The sequence below is a fragment of the Peromyscus maniculatus genome, chromosome X (genome assembly GCF_049852395.1).
Source record: "Peromyscus maniculatus bairdii isolate BWxNUB_F1_BW_parent chromosome X, HU_Pman_BW_mat_3.1, whole genome shotgun sequence".
Lineage (NCBI taxonomy): Eukaryota > Metazoa > Chordata > Mammalia > Rodentia > Cricetidae > Peromyscus > Peromyscus maniculatus.
In genome coordinates this window covers 77,416,542-77,436,302 of record NC_134875.1, presented here as the reverse complement: position 1 = coordinate 77,436,302, position 19,761 = coordinate 77,416,542, and the positions used below count along the sequence as shown (strand labels likewise).

The window sequence follows — 19,761 nt, the reverse complement described above, 5'->3', positions numbered from 1 at the left end:
AGGTTAGCCTACAAACAGGATGTGACCCTGTCTCAAACAAGCTAACAAAATAGAAATATATGAAAGAATAAAATCAAGTCCATATAAACAGATAATTGCATTAACAATAATTGTAAAAAGTAATTGTTAAGGGTTAAGTACACCTTAGTACAAATAAAAAATGTCTATTTCAATCAACTTCCAGAGAATGATCTTCATTATAAGACAAAAGCTACAAAGTTGATGAGCTCCTTTGACCTTATTCATAAATTGACTTTAGAGAACAAAGTCCAGGGAACTCTTGGGGAAGAAGGTGGCAGAAAAAGACCACCTGATTATGCAAAAATATTAGTGAAAAAGTGAATGTAACTCAAAAATAATCAATTGGAAATTGAGGACAAATCATAATATCTAAAATGCAAGTACTTGTTTTTCTTACCATTACATGCATGACTATTTAAATAACACTAGTCATGCAAAAGTACTGTCAGAAAAATATAAAGCAGAAAATGGACATTGATTATAATTGTGTAAAAGTTTGCCTTTACAGTTTAAGAAAAGGACTAGTAAATTGGCTTTAAAATTGTATAGTAAGGAGAAAATCTTAATTATTCAATTTTCTATCATGTTAGGTTTTTGGTTTTGGTTTTTTGGTTTGTTTGTTTGTTTTCCGAGACAGAGTTTCTCTGTGTAGCTTTGTGCCTTTTCCTGGATCTCACTCTGTAGATCAGGCTGGCCTCGAACTCACAGAGATCCGCCAGGCTCTGCCTCCTGAGTGCTGGGATTAAAGGCATGCGCCACCACTGCCCGGCTCATTCGTTTTTTAAAATATATTTTCCCTTTTAAGTTTCCTTTTGCCATTTGCTCAAAGATGATCTACCTGCACACACATGTATAAACTGGAAAGGGAAAATGTAAACAAAAATATTGTCCATACACCTAGATATTAAAACTATTTTCAAACACGTATCAGTAGTTACCTGCTAAAACATGTATTAGTGAATACTTTGGTTTTACATTCTGTGGTACAAGTAGGACTTATATCTAACAACAATAACATAAAACTTCTGGCCAAAAATTAAAAGTAGTAACAGGTATTCAGAAATAATTTGTAGCCATGTGAGAAATTATAACCATTAATAGTAATGGTGGTGGCATTCACTGTTATTACAATTGTACCATTTTTTCATTTGGCTTCACTCCTGTAATATACAAAAATTATCAAAATGAATACCACAGCAATTTAAATGTTTCTTATTACAAGAATATTTTAAATAATCTTATTTATTCTACTAGTCTTCCAACTTTTTTCCACTTTGTCTGATTTTCCTCATTGGATCTTATTTGGAGGAAAGAGAGCTGAATTTAGATTTTAGCACTCCTTTTATTGTCAGACAGTTCTACATCTGGGGCCAACAGAAGAACCTCCTTCCCCAAACATAAAGGGTCACCTTTTTGTCTCAGTGCAGAGGAAAGGGGGTACTTATACTACGAACTGTATTTGCAGTCAATCCAATAGCTTTGGTCCTTAACTAAAGTATATTCTATTTTTTTAAATGCCTATTGTTGTCTCCTAATCCCCAAATCATGTTCACCTATTCCCAAAAGGTCATAATCCATAGTTTTGATTTAGTGAAAATGTTATTTGTACAAATTCGATTTACTGATGAATTGATGAGCTATTTTCTAAGCTCTGAAATATTCAACAATGTTTTTATTCAGTAGTCCATTATCTGAAGACGGCAAATCTTGGAATTTCCTCAGTGGTCCTTAGTATCTTTATTTACATCGTTTTTCTCATTTAAGAGTCAGCTCCCCTTCTGAGCCCCTTCTCCTCTCCCCTCTAAAAAGAAAAAAAAAGAAAGAAAGAAAGAAAAAGGAGAAAAAAAAAAAAGAGCGAGAGGAGAAAAAAAAAAAAAAAACACCCAAGCCTGGCCTCAGTTCCCGTATTTCAAGCCAGGACCAACCAGAAACCAGTTTTCTTCCACTAATCCGGAACTCCGGGCTGTTACCAACGCTGTCATTGGCCAGCGTCAGTCCTTGGTACGTGCCCCAAGATAACCCCCTGGTTTCTGTCCCTTCTCCCCCTACAATGGGCCTTCTCCGATGTTTGTAACATAGTCATAATCCACAACACAGCACCTCCACTAACCAACTCACATTCTTCAAAGTTTTCGGGTGAAAATAGGCAAGGCTGGAGGAGGGCAAGGTACCCTTTCCGACACGCTGGGAGGGGGAAGGGGCAGTCGTTCGAACACCAAACAGCAGGCTCCGGGAGCCTTGCGGGCTGAAGGGTCAGGGGCGGGTTGGGGGCACAAGGTGGGGAGGGAGTGGAGAAAGAGTTGGGCTAAGTTGAAATGAAAAGTTTACTAACCAGATCCTCGAAGCTTCTTCGGTGCTCTTTCCCCTCCCAGTCTAAGCGGCGCGGAATCAGCTGGGGGCCAGAGGAAAAGAAAAGGGGGGGGGGGTGAAGGAAAAGCCTCTGCTCCCCATCAGCAGCACCCAGCCCGGAGCTCAGTCCTAGACCCTTTAGCATTTTCATTTCTTCAGTCCCGGCAGCGATTGCCGCCGTGCCGGGGGTGGGGGGTGGGGGGGGCAGGCCAAAGGGAAGGAAATCCTGAAAATACACCTCCCGCCGGAATAAAAGGCAACGAGTTTAGACCCCTGCGTTGTCCGCCCCTTCTGAGAAAGAACCCGGCTCACCCCAAGTGACAACAGCCCGGAGTGTCCAGCTCGAAGGCTCCCTCCGGGCCCCTGCCCTCGGCCCGTGACCTACCTTACCCTTCCTCCAGTTTCTCCCCAGCCCTCCCCAGCCCTTCCCAAAGAGGGTCCATACCTGATGCTCCTCGAGCTCTTGCACTAGCACCTGAGGAAGAGGGAAACACGGATGTGAGGAGCAGATTGGGGCGCCAACCCATTCCTCCCTCCCCACTTCCAACACAGCCGCTGACTGTAGGACTAATCGAGGCCGGCCTTTCCCTCACCCTCCCCTGCACTGCTCACCCGGTGCCTCAATTTCCCCATTGGGACCATTCCCGAACACTCCCAGATATCCTTCTCCCTCTCACCTGAGCGGATTTGTTACAGGGTCCGGACTGCAAGAACCGAGCGATCAGGTAATACAGCTCTAAAGAAGGGGTGGGGGGTGGGGGGGGTGGGGGGAGACGTTAAGAGAGAGGCAAGGAAGAGAAATACAAGCTTTAAAAAAAATTTCTGACAGCCGTCGCGCAAACCCCCATCCCTTTAGCCCCGACTCAGCTACCCACCGGCTTCGATCTGGGTAGGTGCCGCCGCCATCCTTTTCCCGAGGGGGTTTGGGGGCTTCGCTCCGGAGGGCTGGCTGGGGCGGGTGGGGGCGCTGCCTCTATTGTGGTGAAGCCCCCATGCTTGGGAGTCCCGCCGCTTCCGCCGCACTCCTCGTCCCAGTTTCGGTCTCTCTCGGATTCATCGCATCACGTTTCGACCCATAGATATTCTAGCCCGAGAGCTGAGGAGGCGGAGGAGGAAGGAGAGCGAGAGAGAAGGAGAGGGAGGAGCCGAAGTCGCTAAGGGGTGGGCGGGGGCAAAAGGGGTGGAGTCATGGAAAGGGGGAGAAAGGGGAGGGAGCAGCTTGCAGCGCTCCCCGCTCGCCGCCAGAGGCACTAAGGCAGCCGCCTCGCTCCAGCAGCCTCAGCCGGCCGAGGTTGCCTAGTTACTGCCCAGGGAAGGAGGAAGAGGTGCTAAAAGCAGGCAGACGCTCTGGCAACCTCGGGGAAACTCTGTGGTGGCGTTGGCGTCCCGGAGCTCCAGAGTTGCTTACCCTTCCTGTGAGGGCGATCGGACCCTTTCCGGTCAGGGAACCTTTCAGAAGAAACTTGTAAGGGACTAACTTGACCTAACTACCTTAGGTCACCGAAAGGGTTTGGTCTGTTTGTTCTTTTACTACCCCCAAGGAAATGGCTCTTGCCACTAAAAGATTTTGTGTCCAAAGGAGGAGCATTGCTCCAAATGAAAGTTCTGTACTTCCCTGATGACCGGAATACACAGATAATATTCTTATAGAAAACTACTTAAAATATCCCCCTGATAAATAATGCGTGACAAATTTGCACTTTAACCACGAAGCTGTTTGCACCTTCTGAAATGTTCAACAATGCATTTTCCCCATTCCTGTAGTATAAGTTTGAACTCTGTTTTGAAACACTGCCAAAACACTTAAAAAGTTCTTAAATATCCATTAAAAAAAATTGGATAGAAAGGATAGTTTGCTTTGTTTTGCCTTTTAAGTATTTTCTGACATGCTCTCACTATATATCCAAGGCTCACCTGGAATTCAGTGGTGCTCACATCACAGGCATAAGTCACCACACTCATTTACAAAGTTATTTTCCACAGGTTTGAGCCTACAACTGTTTTAATATATATCCTCAACTCTTAGCACAGCACTGACATTGGTGGTGGGTAGTGAAATCTTCAGTGATCACAGGATTTGTATAAAAAAATTATAATAAAAAAGACACGTAGTAAACTGGTGCACTTACCCACTTTCTTTTAACATTCTGTTCTCATTCTATACTTTGAAATCAGAACTCATTGAAGTTAAACCTGATGGAAAAACAAACTCTTTGAATTCTATACATTATTTACATTTGAAATACTCAAAGTTGAAGATTCACCTTCTAAATTTATGGCTATAGTAGCAATTTGGTTTTCTCATTTAGTGAGCTCAGCCGGTGCCACTGTGGGTCTAGAATTCCATTAAGTTAACATAAACTTGGATATCCTCGCTAACTCTTTCTGTTTCTTTTATTCAGAAATTAATAACAATACAAAGTAATTGTGAAATGTTATGTTTATCTTTGGTATGATCATATTTGAAAAAAGTAGATAAAATAATATAAAACCTCAGAAAATAATTGAAGGGAGTTTACTGAAAAAGTTACAATTTTCGTAGTTCAATATAATATAATCAACAGGTAAGCTTTATCAAGTCCTTACCACAATGTTACCTGCTGTAGCTCATTTGACTCTTACAGTGACCTAAGAGATGGGTTCTTTTTTTCTTCATTATACAAACAATAAAAATGACTACTTTATGACTTTAGAGCACTCACATTTTATTAATTATATTCCTTCTGTGTAAAGTATAAGAATAAATAATACTTGCCATACTTACTTAACTTACAGAATTTCTGTAGAAGTCATATGAGACTATATTTGTGTTCTATTTCAAAAGGTATGTGACATAATTATCTCTGTGCTCACTTAGCTATTGATTTGGATGCAATTGAGAGATAAAACCTCACAAATTTACAGAAGTTTAAGGTAAGAAATTACTTTGTATAAAAGTTATTTTTTAAATTTTATTTATTTATTCATTTATTTATTTATTTATTTATTTATTTATTGTGTATGTGAGTGAGGAAATGTCATCTGCCCTCAGGGCAAATAATTGTTTTAACAGGAATTTGAAGTAATAATGGTTTAGGAGTAAAGAAAATAAAGATTGGCCTTGTGTGGCCTGATACACCTATAATCCCAACCCTAGGGGGCTGAGGCCAAAAGATCTTTAGTTCAAAAGTAGACTGGGCTACATGGCTAATTGAAAAGCAGTCTGAGCAACAGTGGTACCCTCCTTACAGAGAGAAGCGGACTGAGAGAGTGCTCCATGACTTCAGGAACTTCCGGAAGCAAACTTTCTTACATTGCTTCTAATGTTCTCTACTGACAAGTGAACTGAGAAGAGGAAAGATAAAATGTAAAGGTCCAAATGCGTTTCCACAGAGCAGTCAGTAAGGGTGACTTTTGGAGAGGACAACCAAGAAACTGATGAACTAGCATACATTTTCTGGACTCAGTAGGTAAGAAGGAAGTTTTTGAAATGTGTGTATCCCCACAAAAAGTATTCGTTGTTCAGAACTAATGCTAACTAATCAGTATTTTATAACACAGAGTCACCAGTCTTAACTCTGTGGCCATTTTTTATTACTCCCCCCCCTCCCCCCCCCCCCCCGTGTGTGTGTGTGTGTGTGTGTGTGTGTGTGTGTGTGTGTGTGTGTGTGTGTGTGTGTACATCTGGAGGTCAGAAAAGGAGCTTGTGGGGGTTGGTTTTCTCCCTCCATTATGTGGTGGGTCCCAGGACTGAATCCAGATTGTCAGGCTTGGCAGCAAGTACATTTACCCACTGACCCATGTTACTATCTGTCTTTAATTTTTTTTCTCATAGTTTTGATTAGGAGAAGAGGCAAATTTTCATCTGTTACAGTAAGAATGGATTTATGTAGAAAAATATGAAATGTTGCCAGGCATTGTGGTGTGTTCTTATAATCCTAGCACTTGAGAATTTGAGGCAGGAGGATTAAGAGTTCAGCACCATCTTTGGCTACCTGCCTGCATGAAAAATATCTCAAAAAAAAAAAGAAGAAGAAAACTAAGACAGTTGGCAAATGGCTCCGTGGGGGAAGTTGCTTGCCACCAAGTTTGACAACTTGAGTTCAGTCCCCAAGACGAATCCAGTGAAGGAGAGAACAGACACTCAAGTTGTTCTCTGATCTCCACGCTCTTGCCCTGGCATGCATTCCCCACCCCCACACAAACAGACTAAATAAATGTAAAAAAATGTTAATAAAAACTGTTTACTTGGTAGACGCATTAGTTTCCTGGAGCTACCATAACAACTTCTAATCCAGAGGGCTTAAGAAAGCAGAGCGTTGTCCTTTTACACCTAAGAACCAGAAATGTAAAAATCAGCCTGTAGCAGAGTTCATGCTCCCTCTGAAGGCTCTGGAAGAGAATCTCTTTTACCTTTTCCAGCTTCTGATGGATCCTCAGCATTCTTTGACTTGTTGACCGAATAATTCACATATCGTCCTCCATTTTCACATACCCTTTGTCCATTTGTGGCCCAGTGTCAAATTTTACTGTAGTGTGTGTGTGTGTGTGTGTGTGTGTGTGTGTGTGTGTCTAGGGACTCATTCAGAGCCTCTCAAATTCTGGGCGAGCACTCTATCACTTAATGTGTTTGTCATGAGAACAAAAGTCATTGAGTTTCAGGCCCACCGTGAATCTAGAATGATCTCACGTTAATGCCTTAATTATAACTACAAATACCTATTTCCAAGTAAGGTTATATTCACTGGTACTTAGGGCAGAACATGAACAAATTTGCAGGGGACACAATTCACTGAGGTATCCTTTACTTTATTATCATCTTTATTTTATTTTGGTTTGATTTTATTCAAGACAGGGTTCCTCTGTATAGCTCTGGCTGTCCTGGAGCTAACTCTGTATACCAGACTGGCCTCCAAATCAGAGATCCTCCTGCCTCCACCTCTTCCAAGTGCTGGGATTAAAGGCATGCACCACCACCACCACCACCACCACCACCACCACCACCACCACCCAGCTATCATCTGTGTTTTTAAGTAAATTTTATTTACCCTTATTATATGGATGTGTGTGCATGAGCCTGTCTGCATGTGGCTGTCAGAGGACAACTTTGTGGAGTTGGTTCTCTCTCTCCACTTTTATGTGGGTTCCAGAGATCGAACTTACTGTCCTCCTTAAAATTACATCGCAGAAGCTGGGTGGTGGTGGCACACGCCTTTAATCTCAGCACTCGAGAGGCAGAGGCAGGCGGATCTCTGTGAGTTCTAGGCCAGCCTGGTCTACAGAGCGAGATCCAGGGAAGGTGAAAGCTACACAGAGAAACCCTGTCTCACAAAACAAAGATTCCATCCCAGGATCATTAAGAGCACGTGGAGCAAACCTGGCAACCTGAGTTGGCTCCTCAGATCCACAGAGGAGGATAGAACTGACTCCTGAAAGTTGGCCTCTGGCTTCAACACATGTGCCATGGTATGTGCTTGTAGGAGTACACATCCACAGAACAATAAATAAAATGTAAACAGAAGTAAAATCACATTTCATGAACCAAGGCTATGGCTCAGTTAGTAGATTTCTGGGTTAGCATACAAAATAATAACTAAAATTTAAAACCCACCAAAGAGAACAACCAAAAACTTGTGCAAGGAAAGCAAAATAGTAATTATTGTTCTAAAGCAGTGGTCTCAACCTATGGGGCATGATCTCTTTGGGGGTGTGTATCAGATATTTATATTACGATTCATAACAGTAGCAAAGGTACAGTTATGAGGTAGCAACAAAATAATTTTGTGGTTGGGATTCACCACAACATGAGGAACTGTATTAAAAGGTTGCAGCATTAGGAAGGTTGAAAACCACTGATCTAAAGGCTAATAGAGATTATGAATTCTGTAAAACAAAAATAACAATGAAAATTAAAGAGAACAAATGCAAGGGGATCTTGGAAAAAATTAGACATTATGTTTATCAACATATATATGCATATGTAATATATGTGTGTGTGTGTTAGTGAAAATATTATCGAGTGAGAGGAAACAGAATATTTTGAAGAGACATTGCACCAATGTCAGAGGCCTTTGTTTAAAAATAAACTTACATACACAGGAAGCTCAGTGAACTACAAATATAAACATTTAATAGTGTCCACTAACATATTAAAAATATTGAAAATAAAAAAACAGTCTTGAAAACAACTGCATCACTAATAAGAGAAAATTATGATCTAATTTCTTATTAAAAACAGTGGAGGCCAGAAGCAATAGCATAGCATATACATTGTGACCCAAGAATGAACACGAACACGTCACACAAAAATCCTATATTCAGCAAAGCTAACTTTAAAAACAAAGGTGAAGCCTTTAATCTCAGCACTCAGGAGGCAGAGACAAGTGGATCTCTGTGAGTTCGAGGCCAGCCTGGTCTGCAAAGTGAGTTCCAGGACAGGCTCCAAAGCTGCAGAGAAACCGTCTAGAAAAAGTTTTTTAAAAAAGTAATTTGTTTCCTTCTCTTACCTCCTTCTCTTTCAGTACTGGGAATTAAATCTAAATCCAAGTGCTTCCAAATACTAGGCAAGCACTCTAGTATTGATCTACATCTCTGTGTTTTGTTTTATTTTGTTGTTTTTGTTTTGTTGTTGTTGATAAAGGTCTCACTAAGTTGCCTAGGTAGGTGTTGAACTATCAGGGTCTTTTGCTGTTTGTTTGTTTGTTTGTTTGTTTGTTTGTTTGTTTGTTTCAGAAAGGGTCTCATGTATCCCAGGCTGATCTTGAATTCACTATGTACCTGAAGGTGACCTTGAACTTCTAAGTTTTCTGCCTCTACTTGCCAGAGGCTGAGCAGACAGGGAGGCATGTGCAGCCCCACCTGGCAAGCTTTGGAATTTCAGTCTTCTACCTCAGCCTGTGTAGTAGCTGAGATTGGAAGCTTACACCAACAGGCCCAGCTACGGGACTCATGCAGAGGTCAGAGGACAGCTTTACAGAGTAGGTTCTGTCTTTCCACCTTGTTGATTCCAAGAATCAAATTCAGACCAGGCCGTGGTGGCACACGCCTTTAGTCCTAGCACAGAGACAGAGAGAGATGGATCTCTTACTTCGAGGCCAGCTAACCTGGTCCACAGAGTGAATTACAGGACAGCCAGAACGACACAGGGAGAAACCTTGTTTTGGAAAAAAAGAAAGAATCAAACTCAGGTGAAGCTTGTACAGCAAGTGCTTTTCCTCGCTGAGACATCTCATCAGCTGTTAACTAATTTAAGGGGTTCTGCTGCTTTTAACAATGGAGTATTACCTCCCAAAGAAGGACAAAATTACATTACTTTCAAGGAAACAAATGAAACTAGAGAAAGAAAGCATCATATTAAGCAAAATGTGCCAGACACGGACAGACAAATATCCAATTTTCTCTCTCATGAAGAATCTAGATTACACACATACATATGTACGTAGATATATGTGTATACAGATGGCAGGAAAATAGAGGTCAGACTATGGACAAGAAGATTCACAAGGCAAAGAATATTAGTAAAATACATAATGTGCATACATGAAAATGTTGCAGGGAAAGCCACCATTTTGTGCCATGATTATGCACAAATATAAAAATAAATAAATAGAAGGTAGGGCCAGGTCAGTGAGGGCATAATCTTGAAGGTATCAGAGCTCAAGACGCTGCCTTTCCCCTCTCTTTGCTTCCTAATCACATTGAGGTGAACAGGCTTCCTTTGGCATGCACTCTAGCTGTGATTTACAATGCCATCAGAGGCTCATGTCCATGGAACTAAGCATCCATGCACTGAAATCTCTCAGAGCCTGAGCCAAAATAAACCTCTTCTTTGATTTGTTTTATCTCATACATTTTTCACAGAGACAGAAAACACATTAACATGAAACATTTTGCCAAATTCACCACCATTTCTAATATTTACAGCAAACTAGTTTAAGGTGGGAACTTCATTAAGCTAATAACAGGTTTGTCTATGAAAAACCTGTAGCTGCTATCAGAGGTAATTGGGAAAAACGAAGTACTACTTTCTTGTAATCAGGAGATCCGATTGAAGGGAGAATTTCTTCCCTTTCAGACAGGATCTCATTGTAGCTCAGACTCTCCTCCAGCTCCCTGTGCGCCAAGGCTGACTTAGAACTTCTCATCCTCCGAACTCCACTTCCCAAGGGCTGGAATTAGCAGCATGCACCAGCACACCTGGTTTAGTTGATGCTGGGGGTCAAAGCAAGAGTCTCGTGAAAACTAGGCAAGTACTCAACAAGTTGAGCTACATCTGTGGCCCTTTATTTCTGTTCACCCTTGTCCCAGAGGTCTTACATGTTCAATTAGTTCAGAAAAAGGAAAACAGATCTGGTGTGGGAAAGAAAAAAGGATCTCTTTTTTAAACTTTATGATCTTACATAGCAAAAATCTTAAGGAACTTATGTAAAAGGTTATCAGGGCAAATGAATGAGCAGACCAAGTACGCATGATACATGACCAAGAGAGAATGTGTATTTTTGTACCCCAGAAATAAAGAATCTGAAGTGAAAACTATTTTAATTTACAGTAGCAAAAAGAATAAAGTACTTAGGAATATGATTAACAAAATAAATGTAATACTAGTGCACTGAAAACTGTAAACCAGTATTGAATGAAATTAAAGAACATCTAAAGAGCCAGGCAGTAGTGGCGCACATCTTTAATCCCAGCACTTGGGAGGCAGAGCCAGGTGAATCTCTGTGAGTTCCAGGCTAGCCTGGTCTACAAAGCAAGTTCCAGGACAGCCAGAACTGTTATGCAGAGAAACCCTGTCTCAAAAAAAATTAATCAATAAATAAAGAACACCTAAAGAAACAAACAAAAAAAATTCCATGTCCATGATTTGGAAGATATAATATTAAAATAACAATACACTCAGACTGAGCTACATTGCATAAAATCTGTAGCCAAATCTCAGCAGGAATATTTGGCAGAAACTACGTGATTCATACAAGGAACCCAGAATAGCCAGATCATCTTGGAAAGAAGGATAAATTAAGGAGGCTCCCAATTGCCATGCTCAAGCCTTACTGACTAGAAGCAACTATCCGGAGGAGACTGTGATACTGACATAAAAGTGCTTCTCCACATCATTGGAATAGAATTGAGAATTGAGAAATAAGCCCACAGAGCTGTTATCAGTTGTTGAAGCTGGTACCCAGACAATACAATTTAGGAAAGAAAGCAAGTGCTAGGACAAATGGATATTCACATGCAGAAAAATCAGTTTAGACCACTACAGTATAGCAATACATACAACAATGAACTCATATTTGTTCCAAGCTCTAAAGGGTAAAACTATACAATTTTGAAGAATATATATGTCAATATTTGTTACTTTATATTAAACAAGTGTTTCTTAGTTATGATAGCTACAACACAAGCTAACAAAAAGGAGATAAGGTAGGCTTTGTCAGAGTGAAACAGGTTTGTACAATAAAGAACATTATCAAGAAAATTGTGGCCATTCATCAAGCAGCTTTACACTGCCAGCCAGAAAGAACACTCTGAAATCATGAAGCAAAATAAATCCTTCTACTGAAAGAAGGGGCAGTGTAGTGGCGCACGCCTTCAATCCCAGCACTCTGGAGTCCGAAGCAGGCAATTCTCTTTGAGTTTGAGGCCAGCCTGGTCTACATTTAAAGTTCCAGTTCCAGGCCGGCCATGGCTACAAGGTGATACCCTGTCGAGAGAGAGAGAGAGAGAGAGAGAGAGAGAGAGAGAGAGAGAGAGAGAGAGAGAGAGAGAGAGAGAGAGAGAGAAAGAAGAAGGAGGAGGAGGAGGAGGAGGAGGAGGAGGAGGAGGAGGAGGGGGGAGGAGAGGGGAAAGAAAAAGAGCCCAATGAAAGGGAAAAAATAGTTGTAAATTATATGCAATAAGGACCTACTTACCAGAATATACAGAGAGAACACAAACATATCAATACTCAGGAAAGTGCAAATTGAAACCATAATATGACAATACCTGCCTTCTATCCAGTAGGATGGATATAAAAAAAAATAGTGGTCAGTATGTAGAGTTACTGGTTACAGGGTTTCTCTGTGTAGCTTTGCACCTTTCCTGGAACTCACTTGGTAGCCCAGGCTGGCCTCGAACTCACAGAGATCCGCCTGCCTCTGCCTCCCCAGTGCTGGGATTAAAGGCGTGCGCCACTACCGACCGGCCGAGTTACTGGTACTCTTACACGGTGCTTGTGGAAACAGCTTGGTAGCTCCTCAAAAACTTAAACTGCCACTGCATACCCCAAAGAATGGAAAAATCAGTACAATAAAGTTGTACACAACAGGCAGGTGGATCTCTAAGTTCAAGACCAGCCTGGTCTACAGAGAGAGTTCCTGGAAAGACTGGGCTACACAAAGAAACTCTGTCTCAAAAAACTGGGGGGAAGAAACCTTAAATATTATGCTGGGCACACACCTTTAGTCCCAGTACTGGGGAGGCAGAGGCAGGGGAATCTCTGAGTTCAAGGCCAGCAAGGTCTACAAAATGAATTCCAAGATGGCCACGGCTACACAGAGAAACCCAATCTCAAAAAAAAATTTTTTTAGCATCCAAAACAACAACAAAAGAAGCGATTGCAATGACATATGTTTGTAATCAGCATTTAGGACGTGGAAGCAAGAGAATCATTCCATACAGAGAATTCAAGACCAGCCTGGCTTTCATGAAAAACCCCATTCACAGTGTTCTTTCTTTCTTTTTCTTCTTCTTCTTTTTTTTTTCCCCCGAGACAGGGTTTCTCTGTGTAGTTTTAGAGCCTTTCCTGGATCTCGCTCTGTAGACCAGGCTGGCCTCGAACTCACAATGATCCGCCTGGCTCTGCCTCCTGAGTACTGGGATTAAAGGCATGCACTGCCGCCACCACTTGGCACAGTGTTATTTCTAATAGTTCCGTGATAACAAAATGCCCATCAACTTATGAATGAATAAACAAGATATGCTCTACTTATCAAATTGAGTATTCTAACAAAAAAAGAACAAAGTAATGACATGATACACACACACACACACACACACATTCTGGATGGATCATAAAAATATGAAAGAAGCTAATCAGAAAAGAGACCACATGAAGTGGGACTATATGAAATGTGAAGAGCATGTGGAACTATGGAGGTAAAAAGTAGATTATTCGTTCCATGGATCTAGAGAAATGGAGCACATGGATGTGTTTGTATGTATTACATTTATTTGGGAGGGAAGTACCTCTAAAGTGTTCTACACCTAGATGTGGTAATGTTTGGGCAACTTTGTAAATATATAGAAAACCATCTAAGTGAACCATTTTTTATTAGTGTGTGGGTGCTGTAGGTATGCATGTGTATAGGTGTGGATACTCTGATCCGCGTGTGGAGGTCAGAGGACAGCATTGTAGAGTTAGTTCTTTGCTTTCACCTTTTCATGGATTCCAGAGATCAACGTCAGATCACCTGGCTTGTGTGGCAAGCCTTTTTACCTATTCACTGAACCATCTTGCTGGCCTTAAATTCACATTTTAAAACAGTGAACTTGAGCTGGAGATGTAGCTCAGTGCTTAAAATACTTCTCTACCTTGCAAAAGGCTATGCATTCATTACCCAAATGGTGAACTTTATGGTATGCAAATTATGTCTCAAGTGGGGTCTTAAAAATATGTGGTGCTTTGAATAAAGATAAACTAATAAAACCAGATTTTCTTTAAAATTAATTAAAAGGGTGTTTGGTTAATAAATTTAATTATGATCGTAGTATGTTCTTAACATTTTTTCCTCGTGGAGCTGTAATTGAATATTTCAAAACCAAATAGTATTCTGATTATTTGTTTCTTTAATCTCGGCTTGCATTTTTCTCCTTCATTTTCTTACATATTTTCAGATTGCTACTTGCAAAGGAAACAGTAAGGGGTTAGGATATATATCAGTGTTAAGGGCCTTGGTTATCATGTGTTGGACTCTTGATTTGATCATCACACATATAATATTGATTACGTATCTTAATATTTGTAGAAATGTCACTGCTTGTACACATTACATTTGCTTTAACTTAATATTCTACATTTGCATTTTCTCCTCTTTGTTTTCATTAGTAAAATATCATTTATCGCATGAGGTATTAATTTTTGTCTGTGTTTTTCTTTCTTTAAAAAAATTCTTTGAGACAGGTCTCACTGTGCAGCCCTGGCTAACCTAAAACTCTGTGTATAAAGTAGACTGGTTCCCAACTCATAGAGATCTACTTGCCTCCACCGCCCAAGTGCATTATGAGTTTTTCCTCCAACTTACTTTTCCACTAATTTTAGCTGGGCATGGTTGTGCACGCCTTTAATCCCAGCACTCAGGAGGCAGAGGCAAGTGGATCTTTGTGAGTTTGAGGCCAGCCTGGTCTACAAAGCAAGTTCCAGGATAGTCAGTGCTGTTACACAGAGAAACCCTGTCTAGAAAAGCAAAAAAAAAAAAACCTACTGATCAGCATTGTATAAAATTTCTATGTCATAAGCCATAATATATTTATATCTATCTATCTGTTATCTATCTATTATTATCAGTTGAAACTATTTGGCTGCAGGTGGTGGCGCACACCTTTAATCCCAGCATTCAAGAGGCAGAGGCAGGAGGATCTCTGTGAGTTCAGGGCCAGCCTGGGCTACCAAGTGAGTTCCAGGAAAGGCGCAAAGCTACACAGAGAAACCCTGTCTCGAAAAACCAAAAAAGAAAGAAAATATGTTTTGTACCTGTTTATTAGCCATTTATTTCATCTGTGAATTGTCAGAATTGCCTTCCATCTTATCAATTTGTATGATATATATATATGATTATAAACCCATTTTATGCATGTTTCTGCAAGAACATTTCCAATTTTATTATTCCCTTTGTTATTTGTTTATTGTTAATTAATTTACTTATTTTTGAGACAGAGTTTTGCAGCTTAAGGGCCAATCTCTACGTCACCATTCTGTTTTAGTTCTCAAGTACTGAGACGACTGGCATTAATAATAATGCCTAGCATGTTTTGAAAATTGGATTTACTTTGTTTATAATGGGGGAGAGTTTAAAGTCAATCTTCTCCATTTTCCTTTTGATTTATTTTCCATTTGTGATGACGGATCTTGGTTGTCAACCTGTCTGAAACTGCTGCTGGGTACTAACTACTGTGAGGGATTTTCTAGATCAGACTATTTGAAGCAGGAAGGCACACCCTAAATCAGGGTGGCACCTTCTGGTGGCAGCCCAGAAAAAAAGGAACATTGAAAAGGGAAAGTTCACTTTCTGACTGTTTGTCCTCACTCTCATTGGCAAGTCCATCTGCCTTGTTGCTACAGAATTCCTTCACTAGTGCTCAAACCTACTTCTTTGGGATTCCAACAGACTGAAGAGCAGCGGCTGTCCAGGACTCCAGTGCCACATTGGGACTTCTGAGACATCGAGCCTTGTGTATTGAACAACTACCAGAATCTTGGCCTTTCTATCACAAGCTAGTCATTGTTGGATTACCAACCTAGACTGCATCCTGACTACCCTAATACACTTTTGTTCCTAAACTTGGAAAGGAGTTCTCATCTTGAGATTTCTTGCATAGTCAGTCTTTCTTTCCTACTGACATTTATATTTATTTCCTTATTTATGTAGAGACAACCTGGAGCTTCCTATCATCCAGCTTCTTCCTCTTAAGTGATTGCATTACAAAACTTTATGTAATAAACATGTGTCACAATGCCCGATACAGGTGATTCTGTGGATTGAACTCAGGGATTCATGAATGTTAGGAAAGACTCTACCAACTAAAATACATTTGCAGCCTTCCATCCATTGCCTTTCAAAAATAACTCGAGGGGCTGGGAAGATGGCTCCATGGCTAAAGTACTTGACATATAAGCATGGAGACCTGAGTTCAGATCCTCAGCACTCATATAAAACCTAAAAGCACACATATAGCCCTAGATTAGTGTGTGTGTGTATGTGTGTGTGTGTGTGTGTGTGTGTGTGTGTGTGTGTGTGTGTGAATTTGTGTGTGTGTGAATTTGTGTGTGTGTGTGTAGTTGTATTCCAGGGTATTACTGGTTTAATGACAGAACATATGTCTAATAATTATTATAATAATGTGAAGAGCAATAGAGGAAGACTGAACATCAGCCTTGGGACTCACATGCGTACATGGATGCGCACATTCCCACCACACACATATACGAACACACCAAAAGATGTGAAAATAGAAGATGGACTACTTGGGAAGAGGGTATTGGCCAGAGTGTCTTAGTCAGTGTTCCATTTCTGGGAAGAGCTATCCTAACCAAGGCAACTCTTACAAAAGAAAGCATTTAATTGGGGCTGGCTTACAGTTTCACAGGTTTAATCCATTATGCTGATGGGAGGGCATATGGCAGCATGCAAGCAGACATGGTAGCTGAGAATTCTATATCCAGGTTCAAAAGGCAGCAGAAAGAGAGAAGTAGCTGAGAATTCTATATCCAGATCCACAGGCAGCAGAAGAGCAGAGCCACTGGTTCGGACTTGGGCTTTTGAAAACCTCAACATCCTTTCAAATAGTGCCACTATCTAAGCATTTATATATATGAGCCTATGGAAGTCATTCCTATTTAAACCACCACAAAGCAGGAATAGCAAAGTGACCAGAGGAAGTAATAGGGTATGGATATGATCAAACTACAGTATGCACATACATAAAAAAATGTCATAATGGGGGCTGTAAGATAACTCAGAGGTGAACGGTTCTTGCTGCACAATCATGAGAACCAGATCTCAGCACCCATGGATCAAGCCAGGTATCTCATAAGAGACTATAATTTCAATTCTGATAGATCTAATGCCCTCTGCATGTGTGTACTCTTCTTGCCCCCCAACATGCATATATTCTTATGCAAACACAGACATATAAAAAATACACTTTACATGTGTTTATCTAATTTGTAAGAATTTGGTTATATGTAGGTGGTATACTATGCATATGTAGAGGTCAGAGGACAACTTGCCCGAGTTAGCCCTCTCTATCATGTGAGTTCTGGGAATCAAACTCACATTGTCAGGCCTGGCAGCAAGTGCCTTTACACACGGAGGTATCCTTGTTTATTCTCTGTCTTTCTGTGTGTGTCTTTGTCTCTATCTCCCCCGTGTGTGTGTGTGTGTGTGTGTGTGTGTGTGTGTGTGTGTGTCCATGTCAGTGAGCATGTATCTCATGTGGCTTTGAAGAGATCAGAAGACAGCTTGGGGTAAGTTAACTCCTTTCACCTTGGATTCTGGGGATCAAATTCATGGCTATAAGCACCTTTATAAATCCCCTGATCAAGGCCACCTGAACGGGTGAGACAGTCATTTGGCTTGATCTGTTTGGGAGGCAGCTGTGCATTGGTGCCAGGTCCTGGGCGCATTGCATGAGTTGGCTGTTTGAATCCTGGGACTTATGCAGGGACACTTGGCTCGGTCTGGGAGGGGGGAATGGACCTGCCTGGACTGAGTCTACCAGGTCAACCCCGGTCCTCGGGGGAGACCTTGATCTGGAGGAGGTGGGAATGGGGGGTGGGCTGGGGGGAGGGGTGGGCGAGAGGGGGAGAACAGGGGATTCTGTGGCTATTATGTTGAACTGAATGGTGTTATAAAATAATAATAATAATAATAATAATAAAAAAAAAAAAAAAAGTAAAAAAAAAAAAAAAAAAAAAAAATAAATCCCCTGATCAGTCTCATGGGCCCAAATGAAATAAATCTTTTTTAAAAACTGGGAGCTGGATACCACTCTTGGGCATATACCCAAGAAATGCTCAATCATACCACAAGAGCACTTGCTCAGCTATGCTTATATAAGCATTGTTTGTAATAGCCAAAACCTGGAAACAACCTAGATGCCCTTCAACTGAAGAGTGGATAAATAAATTGTGGCCCATATACACAATGGAATACTACCCAGCAGAGAAAAACAATGACATCATGAGGTTTGCAGGCGAATGGGTGGATCTAGAAAAAATCATCCTGAGTGAGGTAACCCAGACTCAGAAAGACAAATATGGTATGTACTCACTCATAGGAGGATACTAGATGTGGAACAAGGATGACTGGACTGCTACTCACATCACCAGTGAGGCTACCTGGAAAACAGGACCCCAAGAAAGACACAGGAATCACCCAATGACGGAGAAATGGATGAGATCTACATGAACAGCCTGGACATGAGTGGGAGCAATGAACGGCGAGGGTCGAGGGAAAGAGAGCGGGAGATCCCACCTGGATCAAGAACAGAGAGGGAGAACAAGGAATAGGAGACCATGGTAAATGAAGACCACATGAGAAAAGGAAGAAACAAAGTGCTAAAGAGGCCCACAGAAATCCACAAAGATACCCCCACAAAAGACTGCTGGCAATGGCCAAGAGACAGCCGGGACTGACCTACTCTGGTGATGGGATGGCCAAACACCCTAATAGTTGTGACAGAAACCCTATCCAAGTACTGAGGAATCTGGATGCAGAGATCCACGGCTAGGCCCCAGGTGGAGCGCTGGGAGTCTAATTAGCGAGAAAGAGGAGGGTTTATATGAGCGAGAATTGTTGAAGCCAAGGTTGGATAAAGCACAGGGACAAATAGCCAAATGAATGGAAACACATGAACTATGGACCAAAGGCTGAGGGGCCCCCAACTGGATTAGGCCCTCTGAATAGGTGAGACAGTTGATTGGCTTGATCTGTTTGGGAGGCATCTAGGCAGTGGTACCAGGTCCTGGGCTCGCTGCATGAGATAGCTGTTTGAAACCTGGGACTTATACAAGGACGCTTGGCTCAATCTGGGAGGAGGGGACTGGACCTGTCTGGACTGAGTCTATCAGGTCAATCTCAGTCCTTGGGGGTGGCCTTGATCTGGAGGTGGTGGGAATGGGGGGTGGGCTGGGGGGAAGGGGAGGGGGCAAGAAGGGGGAGAACAAGGGAATCTGTGACTGTTATGTAGAACTGAATAGTATTGTAAAATAAAATAAATAAATAAATAAATAAAAACTGGGAGCTGGGCAGTGGTGGCACACGCCTTTAATCCCAGCACTCGGGAGGCAGAGGCATGCAGATCTCTGTGAGCTTGAGGCCAGCCTGGTCTACACAGTGAGTTCCAGGAAAGGTGCAAAGCTACACAAAGAAACCCTGTCTCAAAAAAAAAAGAAGGAGAAGGAGAAGGAGAAGAAGAGGAGGAGGAGGAGGAGGAGGAGAAGAAGGAGAAGGAGGAGGAGAAGAAGAAGAAGAAGAGGAGGAGGAGGAGGAGGAGGAGGAGGAGGAGGAGGAGGAGAAGGAGAAGAAGAAGAAGAAGAAGAAGAAGAAGAAGAAGAAGAAGAAGAAGAAGAAGAAGAAGAAGAAGAAGAAGAAGAAGAAGAAGAAGAAGAAGAGAGAAAAACTGGGGCCAAAGAGATGATTCAGTGGTTAACTG

At 41.5% G+C, this 19,761-nt stretch overlaps 1 protein-coding gene and 1 long non-coding RNA gene across 2 annotated transcripts in view; one reads left to right on the top strand and one right to left on the bottom strand.

The window, feature by feature from the left end:
• Brwd3 (bromodomain and WD repeat domain containing 3) overlaps positions 1 to 3,644 on the bottom strand; it is a 109,653-nt gene extending 106,009 nt beyond the window's left edge. Inside the window, exons 1-4 of the mRNA XM_006992318.4 lie at positions 3,246 to 3,644; positions 3,048 to 3,106; positions 2,816 to 2,845; positions 2,354 to 2,413 (exon numbers count right to left, since the gene is read on the bottom strand). Coding sequence (XP_006992380.1) covers positions 2,354 to 2,413; positions 2,816 to 2,845; positions 3,048 to 3,106; positions 3,246 to 3,276 — 180 coding nt within the window. The 5' untranslated portion in view covers positions 3,277 to 3,644. The remainder of the gene's footprint in view (positions 1 to 2,353; positions 2,414 to 2,815; positions 2,846 to 3,047; positions 3,107 to 3,245) is intronic.
• Positions 3,645 to 5,193: 1,549 nt separating this feature from the next.
• On the top strand, positions 5,194 to 16,188 carry LOC121825856 (uncharacterized). The gene is made up of 3 exons (XR_006068203.2): positions 5,194 to 5,283; positions 5,601 to 5,819; positions 15,714 to 16,188. It is a non-coding gene; the product is annotated as an uncharacterized LOC121825856 (long non-coding RNA).
• Positions 16,189 to 19,761: the final 3,573 nt, after the last annotated feature.